General features: G+C 35.8%; 3 protein-coding genes across 4 annotated transcripts in view; all 3 read left to right on the top strand.

Annotated features, from left to right (window-relative positions):
* The window catches only part of LOC136816316 (collagen alpha-1(IV) chain-like), a 61013-nt gene that overhangs the window by 7324 nt on the left and 29249 nt on the right, over positions 1 to 24440 (top strand). Inside the window, exon 1 of one of the 2 annotated variants that reach the window (XM_067072671.1) lies at positions 20605 to 20866. The exons of the other annotated variant lie outside the window; for it this stretch is intronic. Coding sequence (XP_066928772.1) covers positions 20776 to 20866 — 91 coding nt within the window. The 5' untranslated portion in view covers positions 20605 to 20775. Of the gene's footprint in view, positions 1 to 20604; positions 20867 to 24440 lie in introns of those variants that run through there. 2 annotated transcript variants of the gene reach the window in all.
* Positions 8257 to 10853, top strand: LOC136815061 (uncharacterized). The gene is made up of 8 exons (XM_067071535.1): positions 8257 to 8496; positions 8888 to 8948; positions 9117 to 9177; positions 9328 to 9405; positions 9564 to 9656; positions 9965 to 10030; positions 10206 to 10253; positions 10374 to 10853. The coding sequence occupies exons 1-8, from the start codon at positions 8367 to 8369 to the stop codon at positions 10446 to 10448; spliced, it is 612 nt and encodes a 203-aa protein (XP_066927636.1). The 5' UTR covers positions 8257 to 8366; the 3' UTR covers positions 10449 to 10853.
* LOC136815155 (trimethylamine monooxygenase-like) lies at positions 11950 to 19635 on the top strand. Its single transcript, XM_067071636.1, has 2 exons — positions 11950 to 13195; positions 18042 to 19635. The coding sequence occupies exons 1-2, from the start codon at positions 11966 to 11968 to the stop codon at positions 18195 to 18197; spliced, it is 1386 nt and encodes a 461-aa protein (XP_066927737.1). The 5' UTR covers positions 11950 to 11965; the 3' UTR covers positions 18198 to 19635.

The following is a 24440-nucleotide window of genomic DNA, read 5'->3' as shown; positions in this document are numbered from 1 at the left end:
GACCAGCTAGGAAGCTGGCTCTTAGAGCTTAGGAGAGTTAGATAGCTAGTCTATCATAACATATAACATCCCCCTTTCAAGCTTAAAAGTTCCTTCATCACCGAGCTTGGTGACTGAAGTAAAATAGACAGAAGTAAATGACAGTTCATTTTGTGACGTAGTCCCTTAGGTGTTTGGGAGCTTTAAGCGTACGTCCTGATGTACTTCTGGGTTGTGGTGGTTCGTCTTCATCTTCCATGAATGGGATGGTAGCGTCGGAATCGTAGCCATCATTGTCGATGTTAGGTGGTTGTTCGACAGGGTCTGGGTCGACGAGGCTACTGTCGTCATCACTGTCATGTTGGGATGGAATGACAGATTTAGTCTTTAGGATGTGTTGACGGTTGCGACGGAGTGTACGACCATTTGACATTTTGATGTGGTAAGATCGAGGTTGGTTGGCTTTGCTGACGATGGTTCCTGTGCGTGACCAGCTTTTGCCATCATGGATGCGGACGGTGTCTCCTGGGCAAAGCTCTGGTTTGACATGTTGAGTTGTGTTCGGTTTGATGGTCTGAGGCTTGTGTTGACGTTTTGCTTTTGGAGCTTTGCTGGTGATGGTGGGTAGGAGCGTTCTTGGTGATCTGTTGAACATGCGATCGGCTGGAGATGGTTCACCAATGTTAGATGGAGTGGTACGTAGGGCGAGAAGAGAAAGGTTGAGATCTTCTCCCGCTTTGTGTGCTTTTTTGAGACTCCGTTTGACGGTTTGTACAGTACGTTCTGCAAGACCATTGGATTTTGGGTATTCCGGACTGCTTGTGTTGTGATTGATGTCCCATTTGTCACAGAAGTCGTTGTAAGCTTTGGCTGAATATTCAGGTCCGTTGTCGGAGACAATTTCTTTGGGAATGCCATAACGTGAGAAAATGGCTTTGCTATGGGCAACGACGGTTGGACTTTCTGCATCAGGTAGTTCACTGATATCGAAGAACTTGGAGGTGTAGTCAACAATTAGCAGAAATGTTTTCTGAAAAAGATGGAAGAGGTCGGTTCCAACTTTGGTCCATGGCGTTTCTGGAATGTCGTGTTGAAGTGGTGCTTCCGGACGTTGACGGTTTTGGTACTCTTGGCACTGTTGACATGTTTGGGAGAGGTTTTCGAGTTGACTGTTGATACCTGGCCAGTAGACGGTGGTGCGGGCACGAGCTTTGACTTTAACGATACCGGGATGTCCAATGTGGAGGAGTTGAAGAATTTCTCTCTGCATGGATCGAGGAACAATGATGCGTTGTCCTTTCAGGATGAGATCGGAGTTGATGCTAAGTTCGTCTCGGATGTTGAAGTACGGTTTAGCAGCTGGATGGATATCTTTGATTTTGGGCCATCCTGATTTGATGTAGTGTTTGATATGTTGAAGTGTTTCATCATTGGCGGTTTCGGTTCGGAATTGGTCAAGTCTCTTGTCGCTCATCGGGAGGTTTGGAATAACTGAGTCGACGAAAGCATTGAGTTCTTCGATAGGGATTTCTGAAGTCGTGTCGGATAGGGCTGCGCGACTTAAGGCGTCGGATACAAACATTTTCGAGCCTTGTTCGTAATGAAGAGTGAATTTGAACTGTTGCAGGCGGAGTAGAAAAACGTTGGATTCTTGCTGGAGCTCGATATAACGGTTTGGTAAAGATAGATTTCAGTGGCTTGTGGTCATTGAATACATCAAAATTTAGTCCGTAAATGTATTCTCTAAATCTCTCACAAGCAAATACGATTGAGAGTGTCTCTCTTTCTAGTGGACAGTAGTTTTGTTCGGCAGGCGATAACGAGCGAGATGCGAATGCGACTGGATGCCATTCGTTTTCGTGTTGTTGTTCTAGGACGGCTCCTAGACCGAGTTTTGATGCATCTGATGAGACTCGGGTCGGGATGTTCGGATTGTAGTACTGGAGAACAGGACTGGATGTGACAAGTTCTTTCAGTCTTTGTACGGCATTACGTTGGGGTTCATCAAAAGTCCAAATTACGTCTTTTTCGAGGAGAGTGCGAAGAGGTGAAGTTTCATCAGATAAACGAGGAATGAATTTGCCGAGATAAGTGATCATTCCGAGAAAGCGTTGGAGTTCTTTGACGTTTGTTGGATCTGGCATGTTGAGAATCGCTTCGGTTTTTCGTGGATCAGGCGATGTTCCGTCAGCTGAAATGAGATGTCCGAGGAAAGTTAGCTGAGTTTTGTTGAATTGACATTTGTCCTTTCGTAACTTAAGTCCTGATTTACGGATTTCTTCGAGAGTGGCTTTGGTACGTTCTCGGAGTTGTTCAAGGGTGTTTCCCCAGATGATGATGTCGTCTTGGGCGTTGACAGCTCCTTCAACGTTAGAGAGAATGCTTGCGATGCGAGCTTGACAAATTTCACTTGCTGAGTGGATACCGTAGGGCATGCGGAGATAACGATAACGACCGAAAGGTGTATTAAAAGTCAAGAGTTTAGAGCTTTCTTCGTCGAGTTCGATTTGCCAATATGCATTTGATGCGTCGAGTTTTGTGAAATAACGGGCTCCGGACATTTGAGATAGGATTTCTTCAGCAGTGGGTAGTTTGTGATGGTGACGTTTGATGGCTTTATTGAGATTTAGAGGATCAAGACAGACTCTGAGCGCTCCACTAGGCTTGTAGGCGACTACTAGCGAAGATACCCAGTCTGTTGGTTCAGTCACTTTAGTTATAACATTTAGATCAGTCATGCGTTGAAGTTCTTTCTTCAGTTTTTCGCGCAGAGGTATTGGTACATTTCGACAGGCATCGACTACTGGTGGTACATTTGGGTCGGTCACAATGTGGTACTTGTCTTGGAGGGTACCAAGTTCTCCAAAACAGTCATTGTACTCGTTGACAAGATCAGAGGATTCTGTGTTGAGAGTTTCTATGCGTTGAATTAAATCTAAATCACACGACGTTTTTAAGCTGAGGATTGGTGATGCATCTTCCTTGGTAACGAAAAACATTGTTGGTGTTGATCCATTACGGTGTTTGATGCGAAGAATACATTGACCTGCTATAGAAATGTCAGTTTTATTATACGCTGTCAGTTTATACTTCGATGGTAAAAGTCTGGCAGGTTTACGAAGGCGTTTGAAGGTTGATATCGGAATGACATTAGCTCTGGCACCGGTATCGATTTTAAATGTTATTGGTGTGCCATTTGTGTTGAGGTCAATGAGCCAATCTGGGTGTTTTGTGGCTGTAGGGTCGGAAATTTGATCGATTTCGGCTGTTGATTCTACTTTGATAGCATCAACTTCTGGTGGAGTATCGTTGTTGGAGAGTTCAATCGATCCTAGGTAAAATTCATCCTCAGATTCAGATTCAGAGTCGGTAGCGAGTTCTGGGAGTTGAGGTTCTACGTGGTGGATTTGTTTACGTGGAGGTTTTCTATTTCGTGGACCTTTGGATTTGTTGGAGTCGTGGTTTCCCTTGGATGATTTAGTGCAGCATTTGGAAAAATGTCCTTTGGATTTACAGTTATTGCACAACTTGCCGTAGGCAGGACATGCTCCTCGATGGTGACTACCAGCACAAAATTTACAGTGTTTAATAATTTCCTTACTTTTAGAATGACGTTGGTCGATATGGTTTACGTCTCGTTCAAGTGGATGGGACGATGATGATGGTAAGGGTAGGTCATTTTTGTGGTGGATGGATTTTGTTTGAAGTTTAGATGCTTCTGAAGCTCGACAGTTTGAAAGTACTTTTTCAAGAGTTATATCGTTTTCTCGTAGGAGTCGTTCCTGTAGTTTTTTGTCTCTGAGTCCAATGATTATCATGTCTTTTATCAAAGAGTCACGTAATTGATTAAATTCGCAATCTTCACTCATCTTTTTGATACGTGTGTAAAATTCATCAAACTTTTCGTTTTCTGTTTGACGAGTGGTGAAGAATGAAAATCTCATGAAGGTCAAATTTTTCCTTGGTTTAAAGTGATTGTCGAATTTTTGTAAGATGATGTTGAGTTTCATCTCATCACCTTCTTCAAATTCGAAAGTGTCGTAAATTTCTTTACATTGCTTGCCAATGCAGTGGAGGAGTATGGAGGATTTCACCAGATCAGGCTTGGTTGATGATTCTGTTGCTTGCAGGAAGATTTGGAACGATTGCTTCCATGATTTCCACAGTTCAGCATGGTTGCAAGTTGAATCCAGATTAAGTGCTTTTGGTGCTTTGAGGCTGTCCATATTGACAAAAATATTACCACCAAATGCAGGAGTAGGTTCTTCTGACTTGAAGTCAATGTTCTGACACCATGTTATGATCTTATACAAGAGGATTGAGACAGATAGAATAGAGACTGTAATGAGCTGTTCAGCTTTAGGTCGCCATCTTGAATGAGAAAAACTAGATAATCCTATAGCTATGTACAGGGAAGTAGATATACACTAAGATGGTTATGTGCAGGTAGAAACGGGACCAGCTAGGAAGCTGGCTCTTAGAGCTTAGGAGAGTTAGATAGCTAGTCTATCATAACATATAACACTTATACTTATGGCAGGCTAGCTCTAAAGCTCTAAAACAGCATCTAATAACATGAAAACCAGAATATGATTCTTCAATGGGAATCAAAACTATAAAGTGTACTTACAAACATCAATTGGTCAGATCTAACAAAATTAATAACCGCACTGTCATCATTGACAATAAAACAAATGATTTTCTGTCAAGAGCCTTGTAAACATTCCAACAACTTCCATCAAAATGATCTATCACAGCTCAGTCTACCATTTTTAGCGCGGTCCAAGGATTGAGCCGAGAACGCTCGCAGAACGCCCGCGACCTCCTGTGAGGATGAAAAACTTTAATCTGTCAATCATTTTCTCAAGCAAAGAGTATGCAAAATGATTCTAGCTTTACGATAGTACCAGGATCATCAATGGATAGTATTCAATTATCATTATCCCTTTATTTTCATTCCTAGAACTTTTGAAAAAAAAGGAAAAATAGTTGTATTTTTTACTGCTCTATTCACATACTGAATTTGAAAGATCTTCTATGTGGCGTTTTTTTGCAAACTTCAAAAAACTGATTTTGTCTCGCCTTTGCAGGACTTGGTACAAAGTCCAAACATGCGTTTCCCGTAATTTTTGTATGAAGAGTTAGGGCTATACTGTATGGTAGGTACGAAAAAAATCATTTTTTGCTCCTTGATTACACCCCAAAGAAATCGTAAGGCCCTCAAAGTTCTATTTTAAAGCTCATTTATGGTAGTGGCCAATAAAATCTGACAATCAACTTTTTCCAAACATGGTCATATTACATACCAAAATGTCACAAATTTGATGGAGATTGAGAAAAACATTAGTAACATACGTCAAAATGAAGTTGAATAAAAGTTTTAACCCTTCAAAGTCGTTCTTTTGACAAAAAACAGGTGCAATTGCATTATGGGCATGAAATCCTGTAAAATACTAAAATATAGTTTTTGAAATGGATTTCTACCAATAACCAAATGAATCACGGTTAAGCACCTGAATTGTAATTTCACAACTTCAGTAAGTTGTGAGCAAGGGGTCAATGTTTGTGGGTTTTAAGGTGTAATAGTGTAGGTTTTAAGGTGTGATTTGATTTCATCGTAAAGTTTTGAAAACATTTAGGTACCAATGGTCTAATTGCAGCTTTAGTAACTTTGCAGTGAATCACTGTACAAAATTTGAGACCAAAAGAACTATTTTATAAAAAGTCAAGAAAACCATTTTGTAGGTTTTAAAGGGGTAAAATGGCTAAAGTTGTATTTTTTCATAAAACAATAAACATTTTCTTAGCAGCTTTTACAAAAAACAATAGCCAGGGAAGATATTCATATGTAGTCCAGACTCACCAGAAAAAGTTTCAGCCTTTACTGTTTTCTCTATTAGGATTTAGGGGTACCTTTTTTGTTGTAGGTTTTAAGGGGTATCCACTGGTATCTATAAAAGTAGTGACAAAACAAACATGTTCGTTCTCCCTACTATAAAGTACTGTGTACAATGTAGTACTATGGTACAGTGACTTGTGCTAAATGAGACAAAACAAAGCTAAGGCATGATCTTCAAAATCTCAAGAGGTTGGTTTGTCTCTTGAACATCAGACTATTAGAAAATGTTCATAATTCTGAATGTTAACCAGGCTTGTGTGCACTGGACTTTGAGAAAGCACTAGATGGGAAATGTCAGTTAGTCACACTAGCGTCCTGCCAAAATGTGTATCTCAAGAATAATGCTGGAAAACGCTATATCTTTTTTTACTTGACTCACAAACAAAAAAATGCACCACTAAACTTCTAAAGGTATATATTCATGAAAAAATGTGTCCCCCCAAGCGATTTGGAGTACATTAAAAATGAGACCGGTCTTGGTGCGGACAGATCGATAAAATGTGCGGCAAAAAAGCGGCGAAACGATTTACCGTGCGGTAAAATGATACCTTTGTATCGGCCAGAAATCATCCAAAAATCTTTTCTAAAAATCCATTCAAACGCACTCGATCGGTCACTAAAGAGCACCATTTGAATAAGTGCGGTATTCAGTGCGGTCATGGTGCGGACATTTTGCTGTTCGAAACGTTTGCCGACAAACGAGAAATCATAACAAACAGCATACATTTTACGGAAGGTTTTTTTTACATGACTGTTCGCCGATTTTATAACGTTCGGCAAAATAAACAAAGTTGAACTCAAGAATTCACTTGTGAGCATCGAACATCGAACATCGCAAGTTCTTTTTGTGTGTCCAGAAACAAGTTGTTGTTTTGCTTGCTTGAACTCGAGGCTGAAATTCTTACGGCAACCGAAAAAAATATAAACAAACGGCGGGGACCGCACCATCGTCTGCTTTAGTCGGCGGGACCGCACCATCGTCTGCTTTAGTCGGCGTTTTGTACGCACGGCCCATACAGTACTGTGCGGTCTTTTGGCCGCTTTTTTCAACTTTTACACGCACAATTAACCAGTCGGAAAGCAGCACGAGCACGACCGCACCAAGACCGGTCTCGTTTTTAATGTACTCCAAATCGTTTGGAGGGTCACAAATAACCTGGCGCTTTTTAATGAAATTAACATTTTCAAAAAAATGAGAAATTGCCTAAAATTTGAGCCATAGATGAAAAAATTTGAGCCAAGTCAACCTTGAAAACTAATTTGAAGATCAACTTCCCAAGAAAAAGATCTACAGGGGAGACGGAACCCACACTGCCCGATAGGCTATTCCCGAAACTTTTACCGGACCTCAAACACTGAACCATTTACATGTGCGGAATTATTTTTACTTTAGTGATAAACAAGGCCTTAAAAATACTACTACTTGAAGTTATTCAAGATTTTATTTTTAGGACGTCATCAAAATTGGGCAAAAATTATTTTCCATCTGACCATGCCCCCATCTCATTTTCTATATGGAAATGCTTTGAAAAAACCTAAAAAACATTTACATTAAGGGGCGAGACCTCGTGCAACCATTGGGGAGTGCCTTAGCTACCCCAAGTAGTGCGGATACGGTTTTTGACACTCAATATTTTATCTGACCAGCCCCTTAGGTAAACCACAATTGAGGGGATTTTATAAGTGAAAAAGATGAAAAATGTCAATACCAAAATGTGTTAGAGGCTGTTTTTTCATTCAAAAAAATTTCCAGTTAAATATACTGTACCCAAAAAACATTTTATCTTTGGAAATTTCTTGAAGATTTCTTCAAATTTTATTTCTGATTTTTAACACAAAGTTGCATATTAGCAATAGCTAAGATGTTGACAGAATTCCATTTTTCAAGAAAATTTTTTGTTATCTTACATAATTTTTGTTTCTTTTCTTTTGCAAGAAAACATCAATGATGTCAAGATTATCCAAGATTTAGCATGATTTAAATTAGTATTCAATTGATTTAATATTCTCAACTCAGGATTTTCTAAAAATTGCCAGATTAGCCGGTCATTGCCAGAAAAAACACTTTTTGGGAATTCAGATCAGATTTTTCTAATTTTACTCAAAGATGCATTATAGCCCATATAATATTGTTGATAAGCTATTTTTTATTTGTGTCTTTTGCTTTCTTTTCATCTTTCTTGACAGTTTTCGTCAGGTAGTTGCAATCAAAGTCCAGCTTGTTAAAATCTGTGGTTAACCTGATGAAGCTGATGAACTGATCAAGCTAATGAAACAACCCGAAATAATCCTTTTTAACCACTGGATGAAATTTCAAATGTTATGCACCAAATTTTGAGTGTGCCCTACTAACCTGGTTAGAACATCTTTTTACCATGCTATGTGAACTCTGTTATCAATAATTTGTTATTTATTGTTTAGTTTGTATAAAAAGTAAATGAAGAACTTTTAAAAGCAAAACTTGTAAAAGCTTGTATAGGATACAAGGATGTCATTTGACAAGAATTACAACAGTACTTTCAAAGTTCTTGTTCTTGGGGAGTCTGGCGTGGGCAAAACTTCTATCATCAGACGATTTACCGAAGAACAATACCAAGAATCTTACATCTCGACCATAGGTATCTAAATATCTGTGGTGATTATTGATATTTAATGGAAATTATTGTACCATTATGTATAATGTATAGCAATGTGCCCTCCCGGTTATTACCAGAATAGCTTAATGGCAACTCCTGAACTTGGGCACAGGATGTACTGTTACACATTTTGTGGATTGCATTGTGGAGTCACAAGAGTGCTCAAACTGCGAGCAGCGAGCAATGCATAATGCAAATAGTGAGCGTCTTAAATGAAGACTCTCCACCCAATCCAAGAGTGCTTTAACTACAATAGCAGTGAGCCAATATACAATGTATAGCAATGTGCCATTATGTACAATCTTTTACAGTCAATTTCTTTGCATTGTATACATTATAAATCAAAAAAAAACTCATTCTCTAAATTTCATAGGAATTGATTCGAGATCAAAAGTTGTAAACATTGGAAATGAAAATGTCAGGTTACAAATTTGGTAAGGAATGATATTATCCTGAAAAAGAGATTGGGAATGGGAAATTCTGAAATTACATTTTTAAGACAAGGACAGAAGACAAATCTGGACAAATCAATGAGCTGACTGTTAAATTTTCCGATCAATATAATAACAGCGCATTAAAATTGTCATAAATGTCTGTTTCAGGGATACTGCAGGACAGGAGAGATTTCGAACACTTACAAGTGCTTACTACCGTGGTGCAATGGTATGTATAGATTTCAAACATTGTAAAATCGCCCAAATATTCAAAAAGATTATAAGGTATAAATAATAAGTCTATTTAGAGCAAGATAACCTGATGATCCACCCTTTCGCTATTTATGTGGCCTTTTTATTATTTATTTTTCTTTTCTAGGGCATTATTCTAGTTTATGATGTAACGTCAGAATACTCTTTTTCCAGTATTACAAACTGGTTGGAAACAATTGTTCAGGTTTGAAAGATATTTATTACAAAGACATTGAACATTGATTAATTAACGACTTATTTTTATTACTTACAAGTCAAAATCAGAATGTTTTCAAATATTTATTTACTTACTACACTATAACTAAACTTAACTATGGAATGATCTTTTTTGCATATTTTCAGAATGCGTCAAAGAATGTTTGTAAATTGTTGGTTGGGAATAAAATCGACTGTGAAGAAGATTACAAGGTCATCTCTACCGAAAAAGGAAAAGAGGTATCAATCATTATGAACTTGTCATTGATTATTCTAAAAACAACTCAGCTAATGCCCTCAAAGATATCAAATTTGGTGGACCTCAAAGCCTACTATTTTAAAATCTCTAGGAAAAAAACTCCAATTTAAATCAATTTAATAAAAACCAAGAAGTAAACAATATTTCCTGACAGTCTGACTGGTGATGATCATCACCCTGTGATAGGGTCAAAATGTTTTATTATTGCATTTATTAAGTCTTGATTAACCGTAAATTTGTGTACAAAATAAAACGCATTTGACTTAATCCTTTTATTTTTGTTCACTAGCGAGCAGATGACACAGGTCTCCAGTTCTTTGAAACAAGTGCAAAGACAGGAGATAAAATAAACGAGGTAATAAATTTGTCTTCACCTTTATTGAACATAATTTTTATACAAGGGGTTCGCATTCGAATTAACAAGTTAAAAACTGAATAATAACAACCAATGCCAATGGGAAAGTTGAAAAAAGACAGTGTTCATTATATCATATCTTGCCTACACATTCCTTTCTTTCATAATTTTATAGGTTTTTATGGAGATGGGTAAAATGATAAATGAAGCAAAAAGGAAAAAGGTATATACATCAATAATAGAATCTCTCAAGTGTTCAAATTTATTTGTTATAAAACATAATACCCAAAATTATAATTATTTTACTTCAAGATCGTTATATAGATACTTTTTATTTTTTCAGCTGGAAGAAGCACAAGAACCCAATGTGGATCTACTGACAACAAAACAGCATTCTGGTAGTTCGTGCTCTTGTTAACACGTATAAGTATTTGGTGACAATAGACAATTGTGAGCTACAGATTATGATGGGTCTGTTTTTTGTCTGTAGAAGTCGTTTCCTGGAGAATAGGTCAGGTGTTTGTCCAGATCCCAGATTTCTATAGACAAAATGAGAGTTCCTGACACGCATTATGTTTGGACGAAGAGAGTTATGATAGGAATATCTTAAATTAAATTTGCACGCATTAGAATAATTTATTTACTTGCATTCAAAATGTTTGAAATTTTGATAGATTTTATACGCAATTTTTTTTATTACAGCATTACAGTTTCATTTTTTATGATTTACAAATTGTAAAATAGTTTTTTATTTGAGATTTTTAATATGGGGTTTCTTTTTTTTTACCTTTAAGTTATATTCAACTTTGGCCGAAAGTTTTGTTTAAAATTAAAACTTACTAGTTTTGTAAAAACTTACAAACTTTGTTTTAGGAAAAAGAAAGAAGATAATGTAATTCATTTTTGAAATACTACCAACACATATATGTACGCTTTTTGATAAAATCAGTAAATTCTGGCTGCTCTTTAATTCTCGAAAATTTTAGGCGCCGATTGGCTTGATATGCTTTTTCCACGTTTATCCTTAGACTAAAGTCTTTTAAATCCGTATTTTTAGCACCAACAGAAATATGAGGCCCATGTCAGCCAAATTTGATTCGCTTCATTTAGTACTATACAGTAAATAATTTATCGAATCGGCATCGAGAAATCGGGAGGAAAACGAATCTTCCCGGATTAAAATAAAGGTAATACACAGGCTGAAATATTTTAAAGTCTGAAGACAAATCACGCTTTTTCTCGAAATTTTTATGTGCTTGTTACATGATATTTATTTCTGATTGGTTCGAATTTATTGACATTAATAAAGTTATCATATCAGCTGTAAGTTCTAAAGCAAGTAACATGGGAATAAAATCTCATGAATAACTTTTTCGAGTAATCACATGTTTTGATTGCACTGGTATAATTTTGCAACCCGTGTATTCAATGGTTAAAGTATTGTGACGTCATGCCTCATAAAAAATGAACTCGAATGTTTATCCACAACTTCCGACCTTCGTCGTCACAATCATCACATGTATCTAGATAATTTTGTAGATTTTTACAGATATAAATGAATTTTTGTATAGAGCTATATTGTTAGAGCTATTCTTTGAGGAAAAATTATAATAATTGAATGAATATTAATTTTAGACGATTTTTAGTTAAAGATAACTATTAGAATATTTAAGAACGAAATTTTTTTCATTATTTTAATTTTTTTTTAAATGTCATTCAGTGAATTTTGAGAATCTCTCATAAAATTTGAGAAAAATTGATATGAGAAATGAAAGAACAGCTCGAATATCAGGACTTATTGTTTATTTGCTATCGGTGACACTAACAGAACAGTTTCCTATCTTTTTCTGTATACTCAGGAGTTAAATCAAATTAAATATGGTTAAAATTATTTTCTTCTTCTTCTCCATTTTAGAAAAAAACTAAAATCAAATAATGGAACGTGATGAACTATTGAGAACAGAGAACAAAACAAAAATTCAGATGTCAGCAAAAAAGAAACGAGTTGCTGTAATTGGTTGTGGAGCAAGTGGCATCTCGGCACTAGTCGCCTTTGCGAAAGCTCAAGAAAACGGTGGTGAAATACCCGAAGTTGTATGTTTTGAGAAACAATCCAGTATGGGTGGATTATGGATTTATGACGGGCGTGTGGGCGTGAATGAATATGGCGAACCTATAACAAGCCCAATGTATCGCGATTTAAGATTGAACAGTCCTAAGGAGGTTGAGGAATATTATGATTATACTTATGATGAACATTTCGGTCAAAAACCAGTCCCTTCTTATTGTGATAGAGCAACTAAATTGGACTATCTGATTGGACGAGCTAAGAAATATGATGTTGAAAGGTTTGTGAAGTTTTCAAGTGTTGTAACGAAAGTTGAGAAACTTGGTCAGGAATTTTCGGTAATTTATAAACATTTACCAAGTAAGGAGAGTTTCGAGGAAAGCTTCGATTATGTTATTGTTGCATCAGGACTACATCCTATTCCGAAAACCCCTAATTATCCCGGTATCGATACTTTTCCTGGTCGGATTATCCATTCAACCGATTTTAAATTACCAGATGAACTTAAACTGATTGATTGTCTTTTAATTATTGGGACTTCATTTAGTGCCATGGATATCGCAACTTTTCATTACAAAATTGGCGGCAGGAAGACGTTGCTTTCGTACCACGGTGAGAAACCGTCGTTCGATTTAAAATGGCCTGATTCGGTCAGCTATGTTTCCGATCTTGCCCATGTTTCTGGTTCAGTTTGTACTTTCAAAGATGGAAGTCAATATAAAGTGGACATGATTGTCTTTGCTACAGGGTACGAGTTAAAGTTTCCATTTTTAGAGCCAAAACTACGTCTGGAAGCGCAAGGTTATCGCTTCGTTCACCACGATTTGTATAAAGGTGTTTTCTATCATGGGGAACCTTCTATGTTCTATATTGGAATGCTGATACCGATTTACAACTTCACTTTATACGAGCGACAGGCTTGGTTGATTAAGGAGTTTCTTATGGATCGGTTTACACTTCCTTCTAAAGAAGACAGGAAACTTGACATTGATGTTTGGATACAGAAAGCTCAATCATTACCAAAGAGAGGAGGTCCCTTAACCAACGATCCGATATACTATAATTGGTTACTGGATTATATGAAAGATATTGTTGAGGTAAGACTCGTCTACCGGGTGTGCCACAAAAAAGTTTCTCTCTTTAAAAATTGTTTTCTCGAAATCTGAAAATTTTAAGATAACCATACTTATTCTATTTGTGAGAAGAAAGATGAACTTAAATTTTGATGGGTCATTGTTTAAATTTGTTTCATTAGATCGAAAGTTATGTTCAATTGAATAAAAAATAACTTTCTGAAAGTGGTCAAAAACGTTAAAAATCGACCTATTAAATTAAACAGAAGCATAATTACATGACGCATCATTATTTTCGTTTCAGCCATTAAAAATGATAATTAGCTGCCTAAACGACCTTTTGTTTTATAAAGGAAGGTTGAATTTCAATAAAAAGAAGAAAATTCGTTGAAAAAGGCCAAAAAATCGGGTAAAATTCATAAAAATACATCAAATATGGGTTTCGAGGTACGTCCATCCTTACAAAGACTTTATCCAGTCTAGAACCAGAAATATGAGGAAAATTTCGGTAAAATTAACTTAGAGTGATTTTGATGAAGATTTTAAACCCTTTTGACCAATCTGCAAAGTAATTTTTTAAATATTTCCCGTTTTCCAAAAGGGAAATATTTATTTAAACGGGCTTTCTCCATCATAATTTTCCGTGTCAAAACGCCTTCCTGACGCCCGTTTTTAATTTCACAGCGAAAAATGCACCCAGTGAAGTATAAGTAATGTATCATGATTCGAGTCGACTGATGAACTATATATATAATATATGTTACAAGTTCCTTACGGATTCTCAAGCCCGATTATAATAAAACTATTACATGTTAGTAGCAGACCCGACTGGCAATTGTTATGTAGCAGGTTGAAACATGAGTTTTTGCTAGAAAGATGCAGTTTGTTTTCACCAAGTTAAAAATCTTTAAAATAAATCAAACTGTGTGGGTTTCTTTACTTCCAAACAACCTACCAATAGTTTTGGAACACTCCATAATAAAGGAAGATGGCTGTTCTTGTGGATTGACTTTCTGGTTACCCCATATAAACACGATGTGACATGAAAGTGAAGAGACATGATTTGTTGGTTATTGTTTGATTTCTTGACTTGTATATCTCATGGCAAATGGGATAGCAAATGACTTTTCATGTATTGATTGGCTCTACATATGATACCTCTAACTTTGAACACCTCCAGAATGTTGAAAAAAGCATTTTATGAGATAAAGTTTCGATTGTAATTTTCATGGAAATTTTTAAGCGACAGATTTGACTTGGCGTCAGTTTTGTTTGGTTGATAAATCTTTAGCTTCACCATGACCATGGGATGATTTTCAATAAACTTTTGTTGTTATACACAGTCACTCTTACACATGATGACTCCAGCCATGATTGGTATCAGACAGTCAGAATGTTGGAAATAAAACTTTTACGAGAAATTATTGATAGAAATTATATTGACTTATTTTTACAATTTTGGTGGTGTGGGTTTTGTTGGTTGATAATGTTTACACCGTGGGATCCTGTTACGGTATATTGATTGTTGTTTGTTGGAATACACCGTTTAACAGTCTCGCCATCTCCACCGTAGAGGCGGTAGGTAAAAATAAATGCTCGCTTTAGTGTTCATACGCGTGTGCAACCGACACCTGTTAAACGGTGTATTGATTACCAAAAAAAGAGAACCTTTTTTTGATAAATACTTTATTTTTTTCATGAACCGTGTTCTAGTCTTGTAAACCAATGCAGTGTCTGTTTTCAAATCTTGAATTCTCTATTATACCTACTGAATTTTTAAAATATGCATGATACAGTAATTATGCATGGCTGTATCATTGTTATGCTGGAGTACATAATTATTCGACATGGCTGCCTCTTTAAAAAAAGGTCTACTGTTTACAACCTATTTAAATGCTTTAAAACTTTGAGCCACATTTTTTTCTTTATTGGCCCAGCTAGCTTTAGCGTACTGGGCCTTTCATTAGCATTCTGCCCGGTGTCAGTGTGTAACAATTTACTAGGCGATACGCGTTTTCATATATGGCGTTTTCAAGCACAGGCTAATTCAGATTGTGAAGGATTTGATTGGCTGTTAGAACATGATTGACAGAATAAAAAACAATTGAAATCGTCTTTATTGGTTAAAAACATAAAAGGAGAAAATACAATTAACTATTAAAACTATAAGAACATAACAGATGTAGTGTGTTTTAAGAAAAACAATGTAACAAACCGTAACAAACCTTCTTCTCTTTAGGAAGATGTTCTTTTAAAAAAAAGTTGTTTTTACATTTCTCTATCATGTGAACAGTTCAGTTGTTCACGTGTTAGGAAAAAAACATCTCTGTATATAAGATTTAAATATTATGAATTATTTCTTATTGTTGTAAATAAGAGATAGCCGAATGGTCTAAGGCGTCTATGGCTTGTATTAGCGACTCCAGGTTCAAATCCCCTCTGTTACTCAAGTCTTGTTCAGTTCATACTTTTATTCGCTGGGCCTTCATGCCCTCTGGGCTTCTTGTTGCTATTAAAGATAGATTTTTACTTTGTCGTAATGTAAATTTATTGTAAAGTTTTAGTTTTTGAGTTTAGTTCATCTGCAGTAGTATTTTTTCAGTAATCCTTAAATCTTGTGAATAAAGTAACATTTAACCAGACTTATTGCCCTCATTATATTCAAATTTGTATTTTTTTTAGGACTGATAAGTACATATTTTTAAACACCAAATCAAAGCAAACAACATGCCAGTTCTTTCTGGACAAATATATATGTATACTTTATTATGTGTACTTTTTTATATATGTCAATAATGACCTTCATTTCTAAGGAAATATTTAGTCGCAATTTTGCGATTCTTGTTTTACTTTAAAAGATCTTACATATACCGTTTAGAGGGGTGAAATAAGGGTGAAAAGTCGAAAATTTTCTTCGTCGCCCAACCATGGTGGGGGACATATTTATTTTGCCCCCTCGATTCCATTCGCACGCCGGGGGCCATGAATAGGAATGGTTCTTTTAAAATTTTTAGATTTCGAGAAAATTAGTTTCAAAGAGAGAAACTTTTTTATGGCGCACCCGGTACAACAAACTCGTCTTTCTTTGAACGAGTTTTTTTCTTTGGCCTTGTCATTATTTACATTATCAAATTATTTCCGCCGCGCAACATATTACGTTTTATAACATACAACTATGTTACGTAGTCAGAAAAAACACATCATCTTTCTAATGAATATTTCGGCCAACTGGCCTTTTTCAACATAAAAATGGATTTATTTGACAAGGTTTATATACTAATTCTATATACACAAGGGAAAAAAAATTATAGGTCTATTGACAATTAAAAAGTTCATCGGAGAATAAAAGTTAAAAAGGCGTTTAAAAATGACGGTTTAATGTACAGTTGTAATTAACGAAAATAAATTAAGCTCGGGAGAATAAATAGGGTAATAAAATATGATAAAGTAAAGACGTTTTTTCTCAAAAGTTAAATTCCCGCCTGACAAGACGACAAAAAGAACTAAACAAAAAAAGGGTAAAAACCTAGCCATAATCGATCATCACTTCCCTCTCATTCAAGCCCTGAGGCTCAAAGGTCTGGAGTTTGTTAATCCAGAAATCTTCGCGTACCCGAAGACTGTTCATTCTGGGATTGATCAATTAGTGTAAAATCCCAGTCCTCCATACCATTATGACCCTCCTGACAAAAATGAGAGTGAAATGACATTTGAGGCGCTGTTTCACCTGAACTGCATTTCCGGAAACAAGATTTATAGTTGTTAAACCTGTTTCTAAATTTTACGGTGCTGCCTACATATTGTTTTTGACATGATTTGCATGTCACTAGGTAGACAACATGTTCAGAATCACAGTTCAAATGACACCTGATTTCGTACTCCTCCGATGTTATTGAGGTCCTAAAAGATTTTGTTTTAGTGATAGAAGGACATATCAAGCAGCGTGTTTTCTGACATGCTTCAGATTGACCTCCTGTCTTCTTAGGTTTTGAGAGTTTGGATCGAACAAGAAGGTCTTTGAGGCTTTTGCCTCTCTTAAAGCCAACGATAGGTATGTCAGAAAACACCTTGCGATGTTCTTCATTCGCCGCTGTGAGGAGTACATGAATGTCTCGCAAGACATTCTTAATGTTGGCAAAGGCAGGATGATAAGTTAGATTGAAGACCAGTTTACGTCCACGAGCTTTTTTATTGTTCTGCTCTCTGAAGAGCAAATCATCTCGCTTCGGTTCTCTGGCCTTCAGAATTTCTCGACGGACTAGTTTGTCACTGTATCCTCGTTTTTTTAGCCACAGTGCTAACTGGTCGCATCTGAGGTCAAAAAAAGATTGTTCTGAACAGATGCGATTTAAGCGTAGGCCCTGGCCATAAGGAATGGCCTTTTTTGAATGAAATGCGTGGCACGAGGATGCGTCTAAATACTGATGGGTATCAGTGGGTTTGACATACAAGTCCGTCACTAACTTATCATTAACCCTAATAATTTGGACATCTAAAAAATTGACAGAAGTCGGAGAATATTCAAAGGTAAATTTGATAGAGGAATGGAAATTGTTAATGAATTTCATGAAGTCTTGGAGGTGCTCTTCCCCATGCTCCCAGATCATAAAAATATCATCGATATATCTCCACCAGGTCTTAGGTTTTAACTCGCAAGCACCCAAAAGCTTCTATGTTATATCGTAATATCATAATGATATATTACACGGACGATAGCATCATTTAATATTATTTGTACTTTTGCCGCTATACACATTTTTAACGTCACTTTTTTCGAGACTTGCCGTAGAAGTCTGAGTCTCGTGTTCAAAATTTAAAGAACTCCTTTCTGAATTGACCATAACCTTGCTCTTCTCGTTTATTTCTTCAGGATTTGAATTTCCCAGACAAAGCGGATTTAAAGTTCATGGTTGACGTTCAATATCAAAACAGCATCAATCGAAGTAAAAACATTATCACTTTCCGTGATGTACAATTTCCGTCGGGATATACAGGAACTATGGGTAAACTTTGTGCTGATCATTAAAATAAATGTCTCCTTAACTTGAATAGGTTTTCTCGTCCGTTAGCTAACAATGCCATATAAACCTTACTCCATACCTTACTCCATACCTCCAGAGTTTCATATCGTGTTCGAGTTGTAGAGAATCCACTGGATGATGGTATCCAAGCTGTCTGTTTATGCAGCCCATCATCTTAACTGTCGGATTGGGTAAAGATAAGGTAAGTATATTCATATTATGGAACCCTGGTGAAACTCTCATGTTCATGAATTGAAATGGCTGGTACATTTACTGGAATTACAATTAAATGGGTCTTGAAAAGCTGATGATATACTTCTAACTAAATGAACTTTACTTTATAACACCTGAAAGTCTCAGAAACTTGCAAAAGTTTGCTATTTTCTGATCTTGCGAATAAGTAGATATGTTTGATAATTTACTGTATAATATTTTGTTAATGATTTTTTTACCCTACACTACAAAACTACATATAGTACTTGTCGCAACACCAGATTCTTGCATCAAGCAATCTATTCCGGATATGAAAGAAATGATTAGGATGGTACAGACGTTATTTGAGCCTTATTTTCACGCTTTGTACAAGGACACAAGCTTGATCTGTTAGGCTATGAAGTGCACCTTAAACATCTTAAAGACGCTCGTGTCTTAGGGATTCTTCTATTTTTGTCTCATTATTTAAATCTTTATATAAGATTTGTATTTGGTAAAATTCTTCAAGCTGCCTTTTTTCTACCGGATATAAAAGCAGTGACATTCTAAAGTAGACATGACAAAACCGTTTTCAACATTTTGCAGGAAATACCTTTCCCTTAACAAATCTACCAAGTGTTTGTTTTTATTTGTGGCACATAGTCACAGCATACGCAACACACTCTTCTGAACATGAAAGAGCTCTTTGTTCTATTTTTGAGAGGCTTTACTGTGAGTAAGCTTCACTCATCTTTGATATATGATTCATTCGAGATCAAATATAGATTAATTTTTTATACAGAAATTCAACACTTTTAGGATTTGCACCCCTTTTCTTCAACAATCACTTATGACTTTTATGACTTTTTATTAATTATAAAGTTGAGTCTCTAAGAGCAAAGGTTTTCCACCTTTGAAGGGTTGCTAATGCTTCGATATTTTGTTCCGTAAGTAAGAGCAACAATGACAGTTTATTTAGGTCATATAGCAACAGCCCCCTACCATGAACTGAAGAGCCAGTTTGAAAAGCGCCGTTAAAAAAAAATGTCTTTTTTAAACATTCTGACAAAAATAACATAAAAATCGGGTTTTAAATGCAAATATTTTGAAAAGCATTGACCTTATTGTTGGAGAAAATCAACATTTTATGTTTATGTTCAGTTGTTCAACTTTTCTGGAGGCTTTCAATGTTGTCTTAGTCAATGTGTGTAGTGGCACCTTCATCTAGCTTGCTTTTCAGTTTGCACTTCTTATTTTTCAACAGATTCGTGTGTGCTGATTTCCCCTTGAGATCCTATACTCGTAGTGCTAGCAAGATCCACGAAGTTCGGGTGATAGGGTCAGTACAATACATTGTAGATTAGAGATTAGCTTGTATTCTTATATTCTTTATCTGGATACGTGTCCATTGGGCCAAATTGTATATTCTTCACTGAAAGACAATCTCGAATCTTAACTCGATATCCATCTTTTATAAAGTGCTTTTGAAACTTGAATAAGGTTTGTCACCCTTCCTTCATTGAAACTGTGAAAATTTAAATTACCATATGTCTGAGAATTTCTTAGCTTGACGCTCTTCCCACAGAAGCAAAGAGGTTTTTCTCCTTCACATGTAGAAAGAAAAGGTCGTGAACCTTTTGACAGAAATTCTTACCGAAATGTAATGCGATCATGTCAACCGAATTAAAGATAAACATTCTGGGTTTTAGAATTCGCGTTTTTATTTTATTTTTTATTAGAAAACTAGTGTCTCGAATTGGGGTAGTTTTTTATCTTTTTCAAATGTCAAATCTAGGGAGTGATTCACCTTACATATCTAGGTCACGATCTTTTAACGTGTTTATGTAGAAAATCCTTTCAATTTTTAGTCCTAATTAAAATTTTTTACTAAAGTCTTTAATTATTTTTTGTAGGAATCTAAATAAGTTTCTTATAAAAGTTAAGAAAACCTAAACATTATGTGTCTCTTTGTCTATGTGTCATCGCCCAAGATCTATTTTTTGAATTTAGTCATCATGAAAAATATTTTGCAATTCATCATAAGAAACCCCTTCCCTTTCTTTCTATCCATGATGACAAAAGAAATATTATGACAGGGATACTATTGTTTTGACAGCAACAAAGAATAAGTTCCCCTTTTCTGTGACTCTCCTCGCGCCCTCTTGTATCAAATGCTGACAATAAAAACAAAAGGTTGATTTTTTTCTTTCTCTCTATTCATGATAAGATTTTATTTGATGTAGTAGTTGATGCGAGCTGTTGGTCAGCTTTCAAGTCATTCAAAGTTTCGTGCGACACGATAAAAATTTAGTATCAGTCAAAACTGGGAAGCCTTCAACAGGCGATCATTTACAACAACAGCAGGCTTCGTGAAAAGTTGTCATTTCCAAAATGACTAGTTCTCGAAGCAACGCTATTGGACGGTTTCTTGTGCTGTTTTGCGCAGTTGCGTTAATTAGAGCCCAAACTCCTACAACTACAGGTAATTATTTCATTTCTTTAACTTAGTTTGTTTCTACGATAACGTGATACTGGGAAGCCTTCAACAGGCTATCATTATCAACAGCAGGCTTCGTGAATAAGCGGCCGGTTTGTGTGGCATTAAAATTATCATCTGTTTTGAATGTATCATCAACATGTCTCAATCACCAGAAAAAGATTTTTCTTAAGATAGATAGATCAGGACGATCAGGACGGATCAAAATTACAGAGTACTTCCCATTGGGCATGAGTAGTGTTCACAAATGTAATCTTTATCAGGATGATGAGATGAAATTTCAGGTTATTTTTCTCACCGGGCATGGTTTTTCCAGTGAAAAGGGGGTGTGGCTACAAATCTTTGGCAAGGGATTGTTACTCGTATGTATAAATATATAATAAAAATGCTATTACATGGTGGTTGAGTGTAAGTAATATGGTACTCGGCAAAAAGCCCAAAAAGGATTCCTTTTACCAATTCTTGATATGCGTAAGTCATTTTTCTAACGGAAACACCCTGAAAAAGCTGGGATTTGACCTCTCTCTGTTACTAAAAATAGAAACACAGAGGTCAAAAACCGGCTTTTTTGGGTGCTTCCGTTGAAAAATATGACGTCATCTTGACTTACGCATATCAAGAATACATAACTGGTTTAATTATTGTGTTATGTTTCTTTCCATTTTGTAGAAAACAAAAAAGCCGTCATGGGTAGCGGTCACAAAACTTTTACGATGTGGTAGTATCTACAGTACGATTATCTATCTTTACTCCTAACCTTGACACGAGATCTAAAGGCTCAAAATAGAAATCTTACAATAATTCCTTAGTAACATTTCAGACTAACCAATAATATTTAGGTTAGGATTATTTGACGCAAATTATCATCCATTTAAGAACTTATAACGTGTTATTAAACGAAACATTTCTCAAGAAATCATTAAATTCATCATACTTCAATATTTGGATTCTCAAACATATATCAGCTTTTTATTCTAAACTCGACATCCTCACATTTGCAACTTATCAAGCATGGGTTGAATATAATCACTATTTGATCAATAATCTCATGAACGGGGGTAAAACCCACCTTAAGCCTCTTAAAATCATGCTAAGATTACATTCCACAAACATTTATGAATGAGATGTCCCAAAAGGAAAATAGAGAAGAATAGGGAAAGGGAAAAATTTGCATCAGTCTTAAAAGATCGCAGCTAGACTTGTGAAGTAATGATTAAGAAAAAGCCATTAACAATTCTCCTTAGGCAATGAGAACGCAGTGTCAGGACCGAGCAAAAATATTTAAAAATTCGACATACGAAATAAAGTTACGAAGTTTGAAGTCACTTGATGAACCACTGACTGATGCACGCATTACCATCGGTACAATGGTTTGTTATAATTTTCAAACTATAGAAATATGTATATGGAAGAGAATTTTGAGCGTGATAAAATTGAACTGTCGCGGTCTTTTCGAATAGGCAAATCGGGCAAATCATCGTAGCTTTTGACAGATATCATTTTATGAAATTAAAAACTTTCACAGATAATATATTCCCTATTACGAAAGCACAAAAAATCGACCACACTATAAATTCGAAAAAACATGTTTTATGGTCTTTCAACACGATATTTTGGTTTTTTAAATCAAACGTGTTATTGGCTTTGACAGCATCATTAACAGCTCTCAAAGCTTACGTTTTATGTAATACTAACCATGATATAATAACGAGACGAGTAAAAATTCAAATTCAATAAATCTTGATCACTTTTAACTACCCTATAAGGTTAAATGGTACCCCCGGCGAAGGCCTCTGTGAACTGTGAACCAATGGACACTTGTTGAAAAAATGAACAAATTCAAGAACATGCGCTACACTGCAGAGGTTTTCCAATTTCCTCTCGCATTAAATAATTTTCATTTTATACTACTGTAAAGCCAAATCAAAGTCGATTTCATAAAAACTTAGTCAGCTTGCCAAATGAAAATGAAACTAAAAGTCTGTTTTATGTGACTATTTCTTCTCAGCACACATAATTGCGCTATATTTAAAAGGTACTCTCGGGTGCCTAATAAACGTACAGTCCAAAATAAACGTACGGGGGAGAGAATAAAATTGGAATTAATAAACGTACAGGCTGAAATAAACGTACAGGCGATAAATCAGAGCTAAAATAAATAAACGTACAGTCTAAAATAAACGTACATGGAATAATCTACCAATTTCTCAAAAGTAGAACATGCAGGTCGAAACGACTGACTTAAGTATAGGTATATCTCTTATAGATCAATGACAAGTACTAAATAAGCAAAACGTTCGAATTTACTCTTGTAACACTCGAAATCTCCCACAATACGTTCGAATGTAATTAACGGCCTTTCAACATATCTTACTTGTACAAAAAATAACAAATTTTTGCAGTGTATGAATTGGGCGATATTGGGTGAAAATAAATAAACGTACAGGAGGGAATAAACGTACAGGCGGGAAAATGCTTCAGGAATAAATAAACGTACAGTTCCTAATAAGGTGCGTACAGGCGGAAAATTTGACACGAAAAAAATAAACGTACATGTACGTTTATTAGGCACCCGAGAGTAGACATCGTTGGAAATATATTTAATGAAGACTTTTTCTTCGGTTTCAAAAACATATGTCTGGAAATATCTTCACAATGTGCTCTCTACTCTACAGCATTTATACGCTGAGAAATGTGTTCACATACTTCTAAAAGACAGATTTCAAATCGGAAACGTGAGTCATTCATATACACAAGACGAAATTGATGTTTCTATTCAAAACATTAGTTAGTAGATAGCACCATTTTTGGCATTGGTTAGAGGTACTTGAAATATTCAGGATATCGAGAGCTTCTTTGATATTTCTAAAATGTGTCACTCTCTTCCTTTTTTACCTATCACATTCTGCTTGAATTGAAGACGATAAAAAAAATTTCCGCTCGCGCGCAAGTTTTTCTGTTTCACTTTCATTTTCAGAATTCTTAGAAAGTTACACTTCGGACGCAATTGTACACAGCGTAAAACAAGAAAGTGTCGTTGTGTGTGTGTTAGGGTAGGGTAGGTAGGTGGGCAGATTGGGATTTATTTGTTTCTTTTTTGTTGATGTTTTAAATTCTTTTATGAATGCTTTTGCAAATATCCTTCTTTCTAGATTTGGTTTCAGGCTTTTTTCATAGTGTTTATTTAGTTTTTTGTTTTTGACTGAAAAAAAGCTGAAACTGTAGCTATTGTATCACGTATATTACTTGCTTGCTTTGCATTGGCCAAAAGACACCCAACCAAAAGCTGAATGCCTGCTCTTTCTGTCTTTAAGTCTTTCAATACCATCAATCAAATGCCGCCATGTGTCTGACGTCTGAGCGACAACTGAGGACCAGGTTCTCAATAGACCTTTTTTTTTTCAAAGAGGCCAACCCTGTTGAATAATTATGTAGTCCAGCAGAAAAACAATTTATCAGGCATAATTATTACAATATACATGATACAGTAATTATGCATGGCTCTATCATTGTTTTTATGGCTGGACTACATAATTATTCAACAGGACGTCCTCTTTGA

This window comes from Clytia hemisphaerica, unplaced genomic scaffold (assembly GCF_902728285.1).
Source record: "Clytia hemisphaerica strain Z4C2 unplaced genomic scaffold, Clytia hemisphaerica genome assembly, whole genome shotgun sequence".
NCBI classification, from domain to species: domain Eukaryota; kingdom Metazoa; phylum Cnidaria; class Hydrozoa; order Leptothecata; family Clytiidae; genus Clytia; species Clytia hemisphaerica.
This window is presented reverse-complemented; position numbering and strand designations above follow the sequence as displayed.

Coding starts and splice junctions, on each gene's coding strand:
- LOC136815061 (XM_067071535.1), top strand. CDS start 8,367: ATGTCATTTGACAAGAATTACAACAGTACTTTCAAAGTTCTTGTTCTT. Junction 8,497..8,887: donor ATCTTACATCTCGACCATAG/GTATCTAAATAT, acceptor TAAATTTCATAG/GAATTGATTCGAGATCAAAA. Junction 10,254..10,373: donor ATGAAGCAAAAAGGAAAAAG/GTATATACATCA, acceptor TTATTTTTTCAG/CTGGAAGAAGCACAAGAACC.
- LOC136815155 (XM_067071636.1), top strand. CDS start 11,966: ATGGAACGTGATGAACTATTGAGAACAGAGAACAAAACAAAAATTCAG. Junction 13,196..18,041: donor ATATGAAAGATATTGTTGAG/GTAAGACTCGTC, acceptor TTATTTCTTCAG/GATTTGAATTTCCCAGACAA.